General features: G+C 48.2%; 1 protein-coding gene across 1 annotated transcript; it reads right to left on the reverse strand.

The window, feature by feature from the left end:
• Positions 1 to 739: 739 nt before the first annotated feature.
• Positions 740 to 20,497, reverse strand: LOC144129985 (phospholipid-transporting ATPase ABCA1-like). Its single transcript, XM_077664033.1, has 11 exons — positions 20,350 to 20,497; positions 18,130 to 18,577; positions 13,887 to 14,344; positions 13,174 to 13,299; positions 11,568 to 11,810; positions 8,753 to 8,999; positions 6,494 to 6,719; positions 5,215 to 5,402; positions 2,387 to 2,596; positions 1,084 to 1,297; positions 740 to 931 (listed from the first exon to the last, which is right to left on the reverse strand). The coding sequence occupies exons 1-11, from the start codon at positions 20,495 to 20,497 to the stop codon at positions 740 to 742; spliced, it is 2,700 nt and encodes an 899-aa protein (XP_077520159.1).
• Positions 20,498 to 20,682: the final 185 nt, after the last annotated feature.

The following is a 20,682-nucleotide window of genomic DNA, read 5'->3' on the forward strand; positions in this document are numbered from 1 at the left end:
TCATCCGTTCCCTTGCACCTATCCCCCCCCCCCCCCCCCCTCCCTTCGATGTCACACTAGCAGGTGCAACCACGATGCCTTGCGCTATTCGGATTTCAATTGTGTCATTTTGCTTTCAGTAGAATCCCGCATTACCTTGTACCCACTAAGGAAGTTAATGCAACACCACTGGATCGTTAAGTATTGCAGTTTTGTATGAGGACACGTTTCACGGTGCAAAACGAAGCTCCGAAAACGGAGTGCATGCGGATGCAAGGGTGCCTGAAGTTTCTCACAGGAAGCAAGTTTTTAGCCTCGATTCCTTGCCGCCATGCAATAGCCAAGATTCAGCTGCTTAGTGCCGTATCATGATGAACTAATGGGAATAACAGTATTGTTTTAGTAGGTATGTATTTATTGCTTCGTATCGTTGATCACGAACTACAATGAGTTGCGAAAGGGTCCGTCTATGACCAATCTGTGCAACCAGGACACATCGTCGCCTTTCCAGAAGAAGTGTACATTGCCTATCTTACAGTTAGCGCAGCTTCCTCCGATCGTTATTTCACAACATGATCAAAAAATTTGCAGAACAATAAATAACGTAGCTAAATCTATTCGTGTTTAAACGGATTACTTGTCATATTTCTTCATAACCACGGCACAAATTCTAGTCCGGTACTTCCGAGGAACTCCAAGTTCGATGAGTGTGTTTTTCTGCTGTGACGCTTGGCGACATAGGTTCGTGGTGAGGAGAAATTCAGTCCTCCGGCTCCAGTTCAGCCTCTTTACGGGCCTTGCGTGCAAAGGCCACCAGAAGCTGCTCCAGACTAGAGTCACTGACGACGATGTGGTCGAAGGTGAACGCCTTTCGCAGGGCGGCTACCCTCTGGAAGAGCACACTCCACGGGATCCGGTATTGCAAGCGGTATTCAGCAACCTTCTGCACACGCTGTGGAAACCAAGAAAGTTGCGCAGGTATCAGACAAAAGCTGGGAAGACTAAAGCGTGATCAAAGAAAAGAAACTGTAGTTACTGTGCTGCACTAAAGGCGCTACAAACAATTGCATCGTTTAATATAGTTACAAGAGTCATAATGCTCACATCTTTGCCTTCCAGGCGTTTCGCTCCGGGAAACGCTTGGAGGACGGCCGTGTCCAGCTGCTCGTCATCGACCTTAGCGCCTTCTGCCAGCTTGAATTTGAGGGTGAGGCTCCCGCCGAACTTTACCCTGAGGTGCCACATGGGTCCGAGACACGTCATTTGGCCCTTGACCATGATACCGATGCGGTCGCAGGCCTCTTCACACTCTTCCATGCTGTGGGAACGGGACGGGGCACATTGCGGAGACACTGACTCAGTGATATGATGCAGCAACCGACAATGAAGTGCGCGGCTGTATTTTATATTCTCTTAGGAGATATTTCAGTAAACGGTATGGCGGGGTCACGGTCTTGTATGTAGCCGCATGGAAGTTTCCTGTGGCACCTAGATAGGGCGTAGCTTATGTACGGCGATAAATGGCTGCATGCTATGCAAATGGAGAAGTTATCTAACTGAAGCCGTTTGCTACAGTAGTCGACTAGGCACCACTAGCAGCATTTTAGCAACAGTAAACAGTAACGGTTATTTTTAATAGTCGCAAAGAACGACTGTTGGCTAAAGTAGCCGCCACAGCCAAGTTTTATTGCAAATGATTTCTTCCGGAAAGGACCGGCAGGCGGCAACAAAAACGTCTGTAAGAAGGGCATTTATATGGGCATGGCAGTCTATTGGTGACAGGCACTTTCTAACAACACTTTACCTGAATGAAACTTAAGCGACTAGACGTCCGAAGTTCTCGTCACTGCAAGGTACAGCTGAGTTCTCATTGTGCACAGTTCATCTCGCAAAGAGAAATGACAACAGCACCTGGTGCTCTGTTATCATTGTAGTGCACTGGTATGACATCATGAAAGGGAACGGCTGGTACTCAATGGCCAAATTTATTTTACTTGCCATTGAACTTTAAAATGTATTCTAGAGACCATTCTTAGAGAGATAAATAATGAGAATAAACCGCATTTCTCACCCACAATCATGGAGTAATCGTCAGTTGAGGGAAAAGCAAGCGTTTCCTTTTATGCTGCTCGCGCCTGTGCGTGCTCTCGCGCGGCAGCTTCGAATCGTTTCACAGAAGCTCTGCAGAATTGTGCCTAACACGTCGTATGGGTCGGTTCTTGGCAAGTGCGGTGAACGCGACGCTGTAGACTTAAACGGCGAGCAAATATTATACATTCTGGGAAAGATGCATCACGCCAGTTGTGTGCGGCTTGAAATAAACAAGTTAAAACCGAAATTCCAACCAACGGAATTTCTTAGAAGACAAGCTCGCGCCATTATGCTGGGCCCAGGTAAAAGCTCTCACTTGTGCGTCGTTAAGATGAACGTGGTTTTGGTGGCGACCTTGACGTCGGCCAAGACACGCTGGATGTGAATGCGCGAGGCAACGTCGACGCCTGCGAAGGGCTCGTCCAGGAACACGACTGGAGGGAAGCCCACCATTGCCGTGGCGATGGAGAGCTTCCGTTTGTTTCCCCCCACTGCGCATTGGGAGAAGCCCACGTGAACCATCAAACTGAGGCAGGGAAGGTGGGCTCCTGTCTGAGTCTCTTGTTTCTTCACGTCTTACTTGCGAGGGCCTGGCCCACTGTTAGGCGGCATTCCCTTGCTTCGCTTCCAATGCTGTTCGATAGCTCTCGGCATTCATGCAAATGCTGTTGTTGTTGTTGACCTCACACAATGGCACATACCCACAAGGGGGATTGGCCATAACCAGGCGGTGACTATTTAAATGACCAGTTGCATGTGGCAAGCATGGGATGTCCTACCAAAATTTGGATCGCACAGTTTCCGTAGCCGAGGTGGTTGCAGGAGGTTAGGGGGGTCATACAAACTAAAATTTAGGCAAAGAAGGGGTGGGGATTACTATAAGTGGTTGTAAAAACCGAAATACAGAAGCTGATAATGGGATGGGCAGGAGAAAGCTCATGATGGTAGACGTTTTGATTCTAGGAGATAATTTTGAACGGCAGAGCAAACATTCCCATTGGTATGGCCAAGCATAGAAGTGCCAAGAGACAGAACAACCGCAGAAGACAGGCGCAAACTGAGATTCTGTATTGGAACTTCTAATAGTCGCCTCCTAATCGATGAGTAGCGACGGCAAAAAAGAAGAAAGTGCTCTATTGTTTCCGGCTCCGCACAATACAAAACCATGCCCAGTAGAGCACGTGCATAGCTCCCGACAATCTGTGCCCCGTTTTACCATGTCGCATGGTCGGAGTCCGTGGTATGCGTTTGGGCTGCAGCCACTCCTCAGTCAGACGAACAGATCGCCCAAATAATAAGCAAAGAACACTTTAGAAATATGCATTTCAGCGACTGTAAAAACGCGGTGCTGCAGCAGTCGTGCTGCGCAGTTGAGAATGTGTGTGTTCCGCGTATCATGAAACTACTCGAGGGGAAGGGCAGAGAGAGAGGAAGGCACGTGAGTGAGAGAAAGGGGACGTAGGAGGAGAGCAAGGAGAGAGTTCAGTGCTGTCAGGTGAAGGTGCCATTCGGGAAACCGAAGCTTACCATTTTACAGTACCACCTCGCCTTCTCTCTCTCTTTTTTTTTCAATTACGCAAGTGGATGCGTGCTCGCGTCTGCTCTCGCGTGAAGAGCGGCAATAGAAATACCGTGCTTGTAGCGACAAAACAAAAGCTGTCCTACTTCAACGTATTCAGCAAAAGATGGTTATAAAGGGGAGTACGCAGAAACTTAAAAAAAGCGAGGAAATATATCTTCGAAGTGCAAATTTTAGGTGAAAGCTGACTTACATGTCACCATCACCATTATCAGCTTGACTGCACCCACTGCAAGATAAAGGGGTTTCCCACGTCTCTCCAATTAACCCTGTACTCTGCCAGCTGCGGGCACCCTATCCACGCGATCTTCTTATTCTGATCCGCCCACCTAACTTTCTGCCGCCCCCTGCTACGCTTACTTTCTCTTGGAATCCACTCCGTTACCCTTAAGGACCAGCGGTTATCTTGCCTTCGCATTACATGCCCTGCCCAAGCCCGTCTCTTCCACTTGATTTCGACTAGGATGTCATTTACCCGCGTTTGTTTCCTGACCCACACGGCCCTCTTCCTAGCTCTTAAGGTTACATCTATCATTTTCCTATCCATAGCTCGCTGCATTGTCCTCAATTTAAGTTGACCCTTTTCATTAGCGTGTATGTTCCTGCTCGATAGGTAGTGCCGCTAAGATAGAGGTTTAATATATTTTTCTATCGAGGTGCACTGGTAAACTACCATTCGTGATATGAGAAACCTGCCAACACACCGTTCTTATTCTTCCAGTTATTTCTTGTGATCCGGCTCTGCAGTCACTACCTGCCTTAAGTGGACGCATATCCTTACCACTTCCAGCTCCTCGGTACCAACTTTAAACTTCTGTTCCCTTCCCAGACTATTGAAGATTAATTTGGTTTTCTGCAGAATAAATTTTTCATCTACCGTTCTGCTCTGCCCCGTAGGCTTTGAGCTTACATGTAGACACTTACAGTGAAGGTGTCAAACAACTTCGCCTGAGGACTTTTGCAAACCATTTCATCCTCGACTACGATGGCAAGTCATGCTACAGAGGCGCCAGCCCGCCGCGTTGGATGAGAGGTTAAGGCATTCGGGTGTGGAGCCCTGTGACATGGGATCGAATCCTGGCCACCGAGGCAGCATTTCGATGAAGGCGAAATTCGATTCACACCCGTGTGCTCCGCCGGCAGTGTACGTTGAAGGGCATCAGGCGGTCGAAATGACTGCAGGACCTTTAGGCCCCACTTCAGCCTTACTCGTATCCCACCTGCAGCTTCAGGGCGTTCATCCTACAAACCAAAACACTCCATCGCAGCAGGGCTTGAAATAACAAGCTGCAGTGCATCAACCGCTGCGTCGCGCCCAATGCGAAGATGTACGACGGCTGAGTCGTTCCTTCTCCTCGCACGTTCGGTGAACCTACTCCCAACGCCACTTGCGCCATGCGACCATAAATGACAACTGTAGCCAGAGCGCTGCGACTCTTCCGACGTATTCAACGTACCCACTACGCTCTCCTTGACTGGGTCCAAAAAACCAATTCGCGCAATTTTTCGCGCAAAGTTTGATGCCGAGAATTCTAGGAACAGACGAGAATACGTTTGTTGCTTACCTGTAGCATTCGCAAGGCTTCGCCGCGTATTCCTCTAGGTCGACCTTGATGATCAGCTCTTGCACCATGACGGCAAGGACCCTCTCCGGCACACCGCGCAGTCGGCCGAACAAGAAGAGCGTCTCGTAGGCATTCAGCTTGCCCAGTAACGAGTCCCTTTGAGGGCAATACCCGATGTGCGCTTGCCACTGCGTACACACGCAACAAGCAGACGGGGACGCCGACGCTGTTGGTACATTCTTCAGCGTGTGCAGCGTCCGTAGAAGTCGCTGCTACGCGATTGGATCCTCTTCTCATATATCGGGAGATCGAACCACGCTTTCATGCATCTTAACGTCGGTCTCTGTGTTGACACATCGATACGTCGGAACCTTTTCCACTCAACACATCGCCTTTATCATATAGGCATTTCGTACCTTGTTCTAAAACAACGGCGCATCGAACTGTTTTCGTGCATCATCACTTCTGACTCAGTTCTGACACACTGCATATCCCTACTGAAAGTTTCCATGTGGTGAGTCCCATAATTCCGTTTTCATATGGATTATACGAAGTACAGAGGGCAAAACACATGTACAGAACGACCGAACCGTGTGTTCCGCAGCTCCCAAAGCTGCATCGGCCAGGAAGGCGAAAAATGGCGATGAAATGAGTTTAACTGCACATGCTTACATCCAGACCATTTTTAATCAAATGTTATCGCTAGATACCGGGTGTTCAGTCCGGAACATGCCCGGAACGTGTTCTAGAGAAGCGTTTTGTCCTCTGTATATATGGAACAAGTGGAGAGAATGGAAAGCGCTAATAGAAACTTATGGACGTCATGAACACTATATGGAAATTATATTGAAGTTGTATGAAATATTTATAGACACCATAGAGAAGACATATGGACTTCCATATATTCCTCCATATCAGATGGCCTCGGTATTCCTCTAATTACACACGAGCGCCTCATGGAATGCTTCAGTAGGGTGGCACGTAGGAACCTGTTTTGATACATCGCACCCCGTTTTCATGCATGGCACGTAAGGCCTTATTTTGATACACCTGCACATCAAATCCTGTTTTCACAATTCAGCTCCCTGTTGTGACGCAACGGCACGTCGGACTCTGCCGGCTTTGAATGACTGGCACATCAAAGTCTGTTTTATCGGACAGCGCCAGGCGTGCAGTGCCGCTGACAATCGGCTCAGAGACTTTCAACTGCGGCGTCTACAGGTTTTACATGTTGTAGACTCGTAGCGGGCACAACAGCTTATTCTGGAGACGCGCTTACCTGCCGAGGCGCCTTGTTGAGAACGAGTGTCTTCATGTAGGCGTTGCCATCGGTCATCGGAATCAGCGCAGCGAGCATCTGGAATGTCGTTGTCTTGCCGGCACCGTTGACGCCGACCAGGCCGAAGCATTCGCCCGGACGTAGGGCCAGATAGATACCACGCACGGCGTAGAATTCGCCGAAAAACTTGTGCAGGTTGCGCGCTACCAGGGTGTACTCAGCCAACCTGTCGTAAAAATTGCACCCCTTCTGCATGTCATGTCAGATGCTGCAAACCGCACTAATACACCTCTGTTCACTTGTTGCTCCTCAAAATTCCGGCTAAAATGAAAAACTTCAACTAGGAAGAATACCAAGTTTTTGCTAAGAAACTCGGGTTAATGACATCCTAGTCGAAATTTAGAGGAAGAAACGGGCTTCGGTGGGGCATGTAATGCGAAGGCAAGATAACCACTGGTCCTTAATGGTAACGGAGTGGATTCCAAGAGAAGGCAAGCATAGCAGGGGGCGGCAGGAAGTTAGGTGGGCGGATGAGATTAAGAACTTTGCGGGCATAGGGTGGGCACAGCTGGCAAAGGACAGGGCTAATTGGAGGGACATGGGAGAGGCCTTTGCCCTGCAGTGGGCGCAGTCAGGCTGATTATGATGATGATAGTGATGTCTCTATGGCTGTAACAGAAAGAGTAACAGAAATATACCATGACCCGTTCTCGCGGCGGAGCAGCTGCGCCTGCGCTGTGGCAGGCTTGCGCCCCTCGGAGCCATCTGGGCATGCGGAGCTCGTTCTTCGGGGAACCGGTTAGCGGTAGTGGAACGCGGATCGCGCTCACTAAATCTCTCTGAGATTTGGAGCTCCAGCATAGCGCGTGCCGCTACCACTCTGTATTGCTCTACCGCCATGTGAGAATGCGCACGCGCAGATTATCCCTAAGGCAAAGGTGCGCACTCAGCTGTACAGTCGCTGGAAGGAGACTCCATGCAGTTGACTACGACTGGCTTGTCGGCGCTATCTGCGCATGCGCGATGGGTCCGGGCGGTCAGGGTATACGGTAACGGCATGCTTTTCCCCTTTCAGGCGCCAGTAATTGTTCCGGTTTCAAGTAAATATTTTACCCTTCAAATAATGAAGGAGGGGATGCGAAGAGGAAAAGATTCACCGTAGTTGTGCTCTCCGGAATGATTTCAAATTACATGGCGGACTTAAACATGCACTGACATTTCATACCGCACGGGGTACTTTTGAATCTAAAGATATTTGCTCTGTTCAAACGGCCTTACATAGAATTGGAGCCTAAACGCTATCTCATTAAAACACGACTAGATAGAAATGTGCACATAAATAAGCCTTGATTTAATCTCAACTAAGTGGTATCTGCCACCTGCGGTTGTTCTCATAACAAAGGGGCTAAATGGCTCCTTGCTTTGGAATCTGCACTGCTGACGTTTCTTACAATAAACTTTCAGAGATCCCTCTACCAGCCATAATACTTATCCATTATTACTGATTGGATAACAGTGCTGCTTTCTGGAGAGAGCTCTTTGTTTACCATTTCTTTTAGTGTTCTGTTCTTTTTATCAATGCCTTCTGCCGCTTGTAAGTGGTAGTTCGCAATTATCATGCAGCTATTAATATAAGGGTTTCCACTGTTTAAGTTAATATATTTTTATTTTATCTTCCTTTCTGCTTTCGCCATATTTCTGCACTGTGAGACAGATATACGGGTGCTTGTAGATGAAATCACAATACAGGTCAACAGGCTATAAGTAACCCAGAAAGAACAGGCGTTTTTTTTCTGCCTTCTGCTCCACCATACCCTAGCTGGAAGGGTGGAGAGGTGACTGGTGGGTGGTGCTTCTTGACGGCAGCTCGATTTCCTACTGCGTCTTTAAGTCAATTTCGACATTGTTTTTTCGTTCAACTGATGCGTGGGCTTCTAGTGTGTGGAGGCCTTGTGAAGGATGGAAGGAGGTGGGTTGGTGCTGCGTGGAACTTCTGCAGGTTGAAGGTATACTGGGGTGGGGAGGTGGATTGAGGGTGCCGCTGGGTGGGTGGACAGCCCCATAGCTACAGATAGGGAGGTGAATGGGGCTTTTGGAGTGGAGGCTTCATTTTTGCCCGTCATTTTAGTCCTGCGTCACTGGTATCGCAGGTAAAGAAGTAATCCTATGTCATATGCAGCTTTCGTACGTAAATACAGAACGGTTTAGGGTTGTGCGGTGCGCATCGAAACTATATATTAAAGATGAGCGAACAAATACTTCTTTTCGCGGACTATGGTGTTGACGAGCTGCTTCTCATTCTCCACGTCCTCGTCCAGCGCCGGCGTGTGCAGGTCCTGCAGCTTCTCTTCGCCAAAGATGTCGCCCGACGCCTTATGCACGGCGTAGGTGAACAGGCACGCACTCAGCGCCACCATGAGTGTCAGGGGAGCCTGGATGCTGTACCAGGAGAACGAGAAGGGGCCCGTCACCTGCCATGCCTCCTTCTTTGAGTCTGAGGTCAGCACTGCGAGCACAAAGAGGAGAGAACGTTGGAACGATTAACACGCTATCGATTATATAAGTGTCTCGATCCATTGTACCGTACCGTTTGCAGGTGGTGTAGCTGTTGCATCCCAGTAATTCAATCACAAAATACAACTCATATTTTCTGTAGTGCTGCTGTCAAAACAAAACTTCCTGTTGTATTGATCACTAGTCTCTTGTAGCGACAGAGCGAAATAAATTGTTTTGATTTGACGAGTGACTGCTGAATACCACAGAAGACGTTGTTGTTACTGCAGGAATACCTTTTGCGGCGTCAAGAATTTCGGCCGTTACATCAAGATCACGTACCAAAATACTGCAAGAATATCTGTTGTAACCACGGGAACTTTTCTGGCGTGTTTTTTATAGGGCAACTAGAAACACAGGACGTCTCACGACAGTCGTTAGGAGGGTTGGGCCACCCCGCACTCCCTATGGCACAACGGGTGCTTAGGACACAGCCTGTAGGTGATATTCTGTCGTAAAACACGGCTCCAACGAGCACAGCATCTTTTTACGGGTTTGAGCTGCGTGCCTGTAGTATCGCGATGAGTTGCAATGAGTTGTAATGAAAAAGATGCGGCGGAGATTTTCTCACAAAATTAAAGCGCGCAAAAGAAAACGACGAGGTGAGATTCGTAGAAACGACACTACCCAGTGGGCATTGAAACTCCCTTAGACGTCCTGTGGATGTTCAGGATGTCTGCAGGGCGTCTGCAGGACGTCCAAGGGAGGTTCAGTGCCCATTGGGTACGAGCACAGGCCGTAGTGCGCACGTGGTGTCGCTCTGCACGAAATATATAAACGTTGCCCCTACGTACTATTTTTCGTTCCAGACTTTTGCGAAGTTAGGGTTGAGTGGCGGGGGTCTCCTAGTTCGTAAAGGCGAATCAGGTGCGCTTTTGTGGATGGGTCTAATATGCTTCGCAGTTTACTTGGCTGGGCATGAACGACCAGCCGGCAAGCGCGTTCTACCAATGAATTCGGCGGGTTTACTGTGAATTCGTGGAATTCCACGTGATGTGAGAAAGGGGGTGGGGAGGAGAGTTATTCTTCTAGCTGCCAATCGCAAACGCAGAACTCTCGGCCCTGTACATCACGAGGCATTGGATTCGTATAAAGTGCCGTCTGTTATACAGTGCATGTAGTACAGTTCCAGAAGCCAGCTATAGAAACCCGGCGCAGCAACCTTTGGTGTATCTATAATTTTACATCGGCCTATACAATCCTTATAATAAAATGCATTGAGATAATTTCTTAAGATACACCATTTTCTTGAAAAGTTCAGCCCCGTTATAGTGTATGAGACGTTTAGGCGCCGCCGCTTATGATTCAAGTTTCATACGCACAGTCCCCAGTACACTGGCAACAGCATGGCGAGCCCTGCTGTTTTCGATATTTGTTTTTGCGAAACATAAAGGAACACGAACGAAGAAAGTAAGTGTAATGACAGCTATCAGCCTTCACAAGTTAACGGGACGAAAATCGTTCGCTTCGTTCATGTTAGCTTCAGCGTCGCGAAACTGTGTCCATCATTTCAACACACGTATTCTCCAAAAGGTCCTCGAAGCTCCCTAGCAATCGGATTTCAGGGAACGCAAGCAAGGTTATGTTGATACTGCCATCCTCAAGACTGTGTCGCAGCTTCTACTAAAGCCTTCATCAGCATGCATGTAGGCCAATGATAATTTGTGAATCGAAGTTGGTTGCAGCAGTCGCGCACCTTGGGCCCTTTGAGACTGTAATCTGAAATCACTTTTATTGTCCAACGTTATACATAATAAAACTGTCCCATAATGAAGCGCTGTACTGGAAAGCACTTAATAATTGGTTTTTGGGGAAAGGAAATGGCGCAGGCTGTCTCATATATCGTTGGACACCAGAACCGCGCCGTTAGGCAAGGGATAAAGCAGGGGGTGAAAGAAGAAAGGAAGAGAGAGGTGCCGTAGTGGAGGGCTCCGGAATAATTTCGACCACCTGGGGATCTTTAACGTGCACTGGCATCGCACAGCACACGGGCGCCTTAGCGTTTTTCCTCCATAAAAACGCAGCCGCCGCGGTCGGGTTCGAACCCGGGCACTCCGGATCAGTAGCCGAGCGCCCTAACCACTGAGCCACCGCTACGTCAATTTTTCTTACTCGGCTTTAAGACGTTACCGTCAATTCCTTTTGAACGATAGCTCAATACGGGCAATTATCAAGGGTAAGCAAGGAGGAGGAGGAGGAGGAGGAAAAGCTTTACTTTTATTTAAGGCAAGCATCGCGTCCACCTGCTTACCGACATGAATGATATCGAGGTGGGTTAGGACCATGAAGACCATGTGGGCCCAGGAGGGCGCGCTCTTGACAATTCTCCCTCTGCGGTCACGCCCTCATGGTTCAGCGCATTTATCAGGGGGTGCGGCTCCCCTCCTGCACTCCCATCTTCAACAATGGTGACACTGGATCGGACGGGAGTATTGTTTCCTTTAACCATGGCAATGGAACAAGTGTCAGCGTGAGAGTTGGAAAGTGGAAAGAAAGGGATAGTGAGGAGGAGGGCTCTCACTTTTGCAGCAATGAATGATGCCCGATCCGAGGAGGCGCATCTCATCGCAGAAGTTAACGAGCGTCTTGTCGACGCTGCTCCGAGAGCGCAGGTCGTTGCACATGGCCGCCTCGTATTCGAGGTTCACGGCGCGGATGGTGGCGGCGCCAAGCAGGAATGGCGGAAAGATGAGCAGTGGGATGCTGAGAGCCTGGCTGCGGAACGCCGTCACGGACGTCAGGAAGAGGAGGAAGGCTGCGGGTCCTGCAACACAAGCACCGGAAGTGGGCGAAATGTGACGTGCGGGAGTGATTGATGGATTCGTGTCAAAGCAAAGCTTTGGGCTGTGAAGGACACCGTACTGGAGGATTGCTTATCTGTTTAGACCAGCAGGGATTCTTTAACGTAGACTAGTATCGCAACGCAACGTCTCTTGAATTTCGCCTCCATCGGTAGGCGGCCACAAATTGAGGAAATAATCTTGCTGAACCTGCGATCATCAGCTCAACGCAACAACCATTAAGCCATCACTGGGGCTGGCATGTATGAAAGCAATTGTTTCAAGTGCTGATGTTCTAGGAACGCTGTCCTAGTTGGAGGTGGACCCAAGCGTATAATACAGTTTGAGGTCACAGCGGGATGCATTCCTTGTTCTTATTCGTTGCAGGCAAGCTTATAATACCCATCCCTGCAGTTCCCATACCGAGGACCACGTCTTTCACTGAGTTTTTCGCAACAGCGCGCCACGCTCAACAATCAAAACGAGTGCCCTATAGAGCAGATGCTAGCGCTGGTGGGCTTATTATTTATCAGGCCTAATTTGAGGGCCAGGAAAAAAATCTATGCGGAGTATTTTATTTTTTTCAGTAGGAATGCTGCATTAACAACGATAAAATAGTTGCGGAGCACAGCTCTTGGGGCAGTGTGTCATACCTTGTTTAAATATATTTGTAAATACTTTTCGTTCCGCTGCGTAATATGTTACTGGGATTTAAAATGAAATGTATTGAATTCCGTACCCGATACAGTCAAATAAACTGTATATTTACGGGCTGGCTGGTAAATATATAGGCCGAGTTTACGTGCTAGAAACGAGAAGTACGATGTTCTATTTGTGAAAGCACAAAGCGCGAAGGCGGCGCTCGGAACAGGGCACAAGCGGTATGTACAGTCTTGGTGGGTTTCACATTTTTTGGTGTTTTTTTTCGTACGTATGTGTTATTTGCACAGTGAACTTCCACATGGGTTACCCATCTTGCCCTATCTCCCACGCTGCTCATTTGGTTTGAGGGCCAGTCGTTGGTGCCTGCTGCTCTTTCCTTATTATGCGCCTGCAGTGGAGGGCCAGTTGGCAGAACGGTGTGACAGCCTGTCTGACATTTAGCTCACGGCGCACGCAAATGTGTCATTAAAAAGCTACAACAGGAATAAAAACGAATTTATAAGTATGCATTATACTGAGCAGTGCTGAGTAGTACAGACGGGCACTTAGCGTAAGATTGATACGTTACTCAAAGAACACCTAGCCTGATATGGAGTTGCATGCAGACTAGTCGGAAGCTGCTTTTAGCCACAACCTACAGGGCGTGCAAACTCTTACCGCGGAAGGGGGCAGCCACCTACTCACCTCCCAGAGCGTATATGCCCATAATAACGGAATTCGCTGTGCTCTCGGACGTGATGTGCTCCGCCACTATATACGGGAGCAGTATGCCGATCGGGGCGAACACCAGCACAATCGTGAAGAGGGCCACTGCAAATGTAAAAGTAGGATAAACAGGGCGGGGTTGTACCTAGTGTTATCTGTCAGAGTTACGAACGACATAAGATGGTTTAGTTTATGGAGTTTATTGTCCCAAAGTGACTCATGCTACGAGGGACACTGTATAGTGGAGGGCTCCTGATAATTTCGACCTCCTGGGATTAATTAACGTGCACTGACATCGCACAGAACACTGGAATCTAAGATTTCGCCTCCATTGAAGGGGCGGAGGGGAGGGGACAGCTAACGTTATCCGAAAGAGGGGGGTCTAAGCCATAGCTGCGTTGTAGACCTGGGAGTGGGAGTGGGCGTTCTCTAAAATGTGCAGTTTCTGGTCATACTCAGAGAGGGCCCAGTGGGAGTGCTTTTTCTTTTTAAGTTGCATTTGCTAAACACAAGGTGTCTGGCCACCACGTAACAGTAGTATAGTCGTTTTGACCATCCAGCAAAGCATACACATGCTTACAAAGCATACAAGGCATACAAAGCATACAAAGCATACACATGCGCTTTGCTGAGGCGCCAAGTGTACTATAGACTTCAACAGGAATACTGAAGCACAGGGAATCTTCGCTTACCGCCAGTCTCGAGGGACAGCTGCTGTAGATATATAAAGCCTCCGTAGATGGTGGACATTGGGACAAAATAGAAGAGGAAGTCGAAGGTGAAGTGCGCCGTGACGTAGACGCAGCCAGAAACGCCGCTCATGAGCTGCAAGCCACGCACCCCGCTGTGATTCTCTGCGGCCGGGAGGGCGACAAAAGGAGACAGCAGCAGACCCATGCTGACCGTCACCATGCAGCCCCAGTACGCCCAGTTCTGCTCCACGGCCAGTTTCAGCTGCTGCAGCATCTCGTCGTCATCGCGGTCGCTGATAATCCGGAGAAGGTCATCTGGCATCAGGTCCAGGGTCAAGTTGGTGTAGATTCGCAAGTCACGCTTGTTGGTCGCCGCCCGAAGATTGGCCGATTGCATCAGGTTGTTCTGCACCAGCAAGCTCATGATGGCCGCTGGGTTGTACCATCCGGTTATGGTTCTGCGAAGTGATAGAAGCGCGCATTTGTGTTTTGCTTCTTATCCGCTGCGTTGCCCATTCCTTCAGATGCTTTTTTTTGGGACATCGCGAGTTGTACCGTTGCCTCCAAAGGTCTCTGATGACTCTACGACAGATTCACTCCGCGGAGAACAGCCGGGAGGTGTAAAAATAGTCAAACGCACCAAGAACTGAAAGATTTACAGTTCAGCCGAGTAATGGAGCACCTACGGTACCCCTCAAGCCCCCATCTCAGAATCTGTATGAACAAAACATCTCATGGCTTTCAATCAATCTAAAGCTTCAGGCATACCTTAAGTACCCGGCTACAAGACTAACTTGCAAGCCAAGCGGCAAAGAGACCTTTGATAATGTCTGCACGTTTTAATTAAAGTAACAGATTGGACACGGGCTGCCAAATAAGGCAGAAAATGGATATCGATATTGGTGCATTTATTGTCGTTGAAATGTTCTAATTGTAACGATATCCGGAGTCTCTGTACGCCGAAACAGTGAGTTCAGGACGTAGCGTGAGGGAGCTGGTCAAAATACAATGTGCAGATGACCCGTCACAATGCGTCATATGACAGAAATATTACCTTGAGGTGGAATTTATTAGAAACCCTCCATTACGGCGCCCGTCGTAACCTGAGTCACTTTGGAACGTTGAAGCCCTTAAAATCTTGAAAACTTTCTCCGTTCCCGAGGTTCGTGTTCATTTCTGTTGCTGGCAATTACTTCTTGTTTTTCTCTCTTCAAGAGTTGTTCGACAACAGACGTAACCGCGCCTAGAGGGTGCCCTACAGCGTGATGACGTGCTGCCTCATAATCTAAGCTTTCGTGCATGGCATGAGCGCATGATTTCTGGATCGCATTCAGCACGCACAAGCTGGCTCGCAGTCACTCTCTTTTTCAACTTTGGATGGGCAGACTTGAATGGCAGCAGCTGCTTGCAGCTCCGAGGCTCGTATTTCCAGCCGGTGTGGCTTTCGCGAAAAACTTGCCGCAGATCTAAAATCGGCAACGAACTTTTGAAGGGGTCCTCATGAGTCACTTCCAGCGGCTTCAGATCTTGCTCTAAGGTCTCGAAACCATCCAAAAGTAAGGTATCCGCTTCTGTTCCAGTTCTTTGGTCGAAAAAAACTAGGTGCCTTTCACAACAGTGGGGCCTGGAAGGAGGGATGACCGGCTTGTGCCCTTCCGGGCTAGAAACAGGTCGCTGAGCAAAGAGGCGATGCAGGATCCTATATAAATCCCGCTCTTCACGCATACAGGGTCATACTCAATATTTATGGACAAGCGCAGTTTTGAACGAGATGCTATTTATGAACGCATTTTTTCACGTATCTCGAGGACCCGAAATATAACAGTCAATATATTCGCATATCCCTAGTCGGCAGACTATGAGAATTGTAGGTTTTTGGCTCTTAACATTCTGGTTATCGCCAGAAAAAGATTTTGCTATGCAATATTTCCATAATAGTACTCACAAAATTTTACAGTTGCCTCATAATTAAAATTGATGTCCTAGAATTCTGCAATTGTCGTTGCCACTGCGCTGTGGTTGACTCCAGGTACACTACTAGTACCCTGAGAAAATTGCCCACCCATAATGCTCCGGTGCTCTTTTCCACGCACACGATGAACTCCTCCCGAGGGATGGAATAGTGGATGTCTTTAACCTCTTTGCAACCCGCCAAGCACCATTTGCTGTACCGCTTTCGATACTCATTGACGTCATTCTAACTTCGTACTCGGAATGGGTGATCGATGGACGGCACGTCGATCTGTTGCTGAAGGAACATAGCTACCGATTTTTTTGCAGCTGCCACGAGAACGCGAAGCTTCTGCTGTGGCTTGTTGGTGTTCACAGTAAAGTAAACGTCAACTTCCGGCTTCTGACTGTTCTCGATAGAGCGGACCAGGGCGTTCAAATTCAGTTTGCATAGCTTCTTGGCTTATATTTTCATCATTAACATAGTGCGCTTTGTCATTTTAAAGAAGGCGTCAAAAGCAGCTGATGGTTTTAACGAGGGCAGACTTCTGTGAAGAAGAACAAACTAGTCCTTTTTATCTGCTGTCAGAAGGGTCAATGACCGTCCTTACAGGCACGAGCCGATATGTGCCAAAGGCAAGTTCTGGTTTTGCAGTGTCTAGTGCAAGGATATGTACGCACCTTCTGTTATGCATCTACTTCTATCAGCATCCAGAGCTGAACTTTCAACCGGGTGCACAAGGCACAATAGCGCAACCCATGAAACAGCTGGTTGTACGGCAAACTTAGGTCCTTGGCTAAGTACCTCGCTTACCTATTCCGACAAAGAATCCACTGCAATCGTATGGAAAATGTGCGTAGTAGCCTTGCTTGGCTTGGCACATTCTTTTCGCACTTTAAAAGTGCGCCGTTATGCTCTCTAGGATGCGATGAGCTTCCAATCATGTTCCTAGTGTCCACCGGTGTGGCTTGAAAGATCCGGAGATGCGAACACAAAGTCAGTCTTTGAAGGGGCGCTCTCTGATTCGGCTTTAGCAATAAAGCACAACATTTTCCTATAGGCGGCAGACGAGAGCAGACTGCTGAAGATGGGTAGCTGTTCCAGCGGGAGCACGTTGTTCCCGATACAAAAAGACATGGTCCTTGCATTACAGACTGCTTGGGCAGCCAGAAACGCCAGGCACATGAGATCCAGGGAAAAACAGTTGAAATGGCCTGATGCACAAAAAATGAAATTCATTTGGATAAGGTTGAAGGCTAATTGGTGATCCATGATGAAGGATTGCAGCGCAACACACAAAAAAAAAAACTACATAGAGAGACAAGTTGACGCATGAGCGCTGAACTTCCAAATTGCCTCTGTGTGTTACTTTTTCCTGCGTTGTATTCCAATTTTCCGTCAACCGAGATAATAATAATAATAATAATAATTGTTTTTTTTTGGGAAAGGAAATGGCCCAGTATCTGTCTCGTATATCGTTGGAAACCTGAACCGCGCCGTAAGGGAAGGGATAAAGAAGGGAGTGAAAGAAGAAAGGAAGAATTAGGTGCCATAGTGGAGGGCTCCGGAATAATTTCGACCACCTGGGGATCTTTAACGTGCACTGACATCGCACAGCACACGGGCGCCTTAGCGTTTTTCCTCCATAAAAACGCAGCCGCCGCGGTCGGGTTCGAACCCGGGAACTCCGGATCAGTACCGTCAACCGAGAAAACTCGCGATGCGCTCCGCGTTGACCTAATCATCCGGCGTCCACCCATTTGCTTTGGACGCTGCATATCCACTGCTCAAAAACACCTCCCATGGGGCGACAGAGTCAGGAAAGCAACCTTGGCTTCTCGAAACAATATAGTAAATACCTCAAAATTAACAGGGACCCTTAATTACGTTGTGTTGGCAATGCGATACGATAAGAGGACGGGGCTGCCTATATATTTAGCTTCCAATTATTCTGGCATGGTTCTTATTGCGGACCCTTACACTTCTGACCGCACACAACCAGACGTCTCCCCAGGCAATCTAGGTGGTGATTAAAGGTTTCCCCGCATGTTTCTCGATTTGGCGACACGGACTTCTAGTTGTCACTTCCGGTCTAATGGTGTCACTTCCCTTCAACCAATGGGCGGGATTTATGATCGACGGCACATTCTTTTCCCCGATGAGGCTTCCAGTGCTCTCAAATTAATACTGGTGTTAAGACTGGCGCAAACGCGTATCCACTCTTCTAAACCAAAGAACGAAACACACAGGCTTGTTCTGCGTTATCGGTCTTATTTAACGAGTGCTGCTAACCTCTGGTATAATTCGGCACCCATTGGGTAAGTCGAGGCGTAAAGTACGTAATCTCTTTCCAGACTGTCGAGCAGCTTGACTTGCGGGTTTTGGACCTTGTCGATGGCTGCGGCCTGGCTCTCCAACAGCACCCGATAATTGATCGAACAGTTGTCCGTGGTCATCTCGTGCAAGAAGGCGCGTGCGCCAGTGCCAAACTGCGCGAGTGCGCTGACAGCGATCTTCCGCGGAAGCATGCCAGTGTCCACCTGACGCGCCGTCAGCGTTGTCGTGGCCAGGTACGCTATGGCGACCGGAAGTATCCACGCAGGGAGCAGCAGGAAAGGGGAGCGGCCGAGGTACGAGCCGCGTTTGGAGAGGAGTGCCAGGAATTGCTGACACTCGTCGCGACTCCAGCTCCCTCTCCGGAACTTTTTGTTTGTAGTTTCTTGCGTCGGTTTGTCTTGCTCTGCACAAGAGGGAAATAAACAAGCTTCTGCGGCTTCACCTGTCACACCTGGCCCGAAAAATTGAAAACATTATTCTTACTTATTACTAGACTATTTGCACTGTTGTGGAACATACGAGGCACAAACGAACAAACTGAGCACTATGACCGAGGAGACTGGATTAGGGGGACATGTGTGACAGAGGTTCTTAATCAGATAGTTGACCTCCTACTAAGACTTGTGGTGCCTGCTCTCTACGAAGAATAATGCTCTCATTACTTGCAGCGACTGCTCGGAGCCTTGCGTATACGGCTTTTTAAACTTCTTTGTAGGCAAGTGTAGCGTCTTGCATGCTAGAATGGCAACACATGCCCACGGAACAGGCCCCAAGTGAGCACGCCCTTATGCATCGCAAGCAATCCGTGTATAATTTCATTATTATTTTTTTTGGTTTCACACTTATGAATCTTAAATGTGTCTTCTGCACAGATGCCACTGCTGACATTTCATCTTGAGGAACTCGGAAGGCATCATAACGTTACAGAAACGATAATAGCGGGCAAGGCAATTAAAAAAAATCAGGAAGGAACCAAAAGGGTGTTTGAAAGATGATTTTGAATCTAGATCCTTAAATTTAGAAGACGAATTTGCTGAAATGTTTTCTTTTTTTGGTGGGAAGAGGGGAAGGCGGGTTCCTTATTCCACGTGAGCAGAGCTTCAGCGCACATCACAAATGACAAGGGGACACCGCGGTCTGGTTTATTTGAAAATAATGCTCACTCTAATCGGTACGGATTGAAAAAAGTCATCGATTATAGATGGCCGGATATCAGTTGAGCGGCTGATGTGGATGCTGACGAAAAGAAGGCATCACTTTTCTGGTGGTGGAAAACGGGAAGGTGTCGAAAATTGTCTGTGATTGTCTGCGTTGGAAATTGCCTGGCGTGAAAATTGTCCCGGCACTGGTTATGACGTCACATTTGAGCGGGCGAAGAAGAGTGGGACATGGAAAAGATGTCGGCTGTGTTATGGATGGTTGTGTATATGTTTAGGAAATGCTGAGCGGGAGCAAATCCCATCATACATATTTATTATACCCTTGAAGGCCCTAAGGTCATTCTATAAGCGGGGGATATAAATCACACAAAAAACAGACACAGAACGCCCTAGAACGTGGAGTATTGGGCAAATGTTTACGGGATGCGGATTCAAAGAAAATAGTTTAGTCCTGCGTTGCCAGGCTAAGTTCAGTTGGTATTTGTTCCAGGACATGGAGCACGCATGTTCCTTCATGCTTGTATGGCTTTTCTCTGACGTCCTTTGCCTGACCGCGTCGGAATTTTTTGTAGCGAAAGTTACACTGGCCACGAACTCACAGTTTCGCCATGCTCGCATTCCCACCGTGCTCGCACCGCACCACGTGACCAACCACGCGACTGGTCACGTGACCAACCACGTGACTAACCACGTGACAACCACTAGCCAGACAACCAGACTAACCTGGACTTGCAATCAAGATTAACCTAGGCTAACCAAGCTATGCCTTAGCTTTCGCTACGTATATCCTGGCATATCCGAGCTAAGCCACTGCCAATTTTTTCCCTCGAACTCGCATCCCATAGACTTTTTTCCATGACTACAGCAACCAATGCGACAATTTCCTACATTAAAAAAGAACTCAGGAAAAAAATATATTTCTCGTGAATAATAAAATTTGACGCCGAAAGCAAGCATCGTTAAGGAATGCTTGTAAGTGCTTCGACACAAAGCAAACCAAATCTTTTATGCGTACGAGGGATCATGGCAGGAGACTGTTCTCTCCCATTTGGGGAGAGCTTTGGAAGAGGCTTGACGTCTGCAGCAACCGCGTTGGCAGGAACCACATTCGCAGGAACTACTTTGGCAGCCATCACGTTGGCACCTTCCTCCCCCGCCGCCATTACAGCTGGCTTGGCCGATGTCCCAGCGGCTTCGATACGACATACACGCAGAATAAACGAATAAGTGAGTACTGGTCTTAAACAAATGAAAGGATACCTCTTACAAACGCAGAAAAAATAATTAAAACCACAGTTTAATAAAAGGCCATTCATTATGTCGTGACTACAATGTGCCAAAACAAGCC

Source organism: Amblyomma americanum, chromosome 4 (genome assembly GCF_052857255.1).
Source record: "Amblyomma americanum isolate KBUSLIRL-KWMA chromosome 4, ASM5285725v1, whole genome shotgun sequence".
Lineage (NCBI taxonomy): Eukaryota > Metazoa > Arthropoda > Arachnida > Ixodida > Ixodidae > Amblyomma > Amblyomma americanum.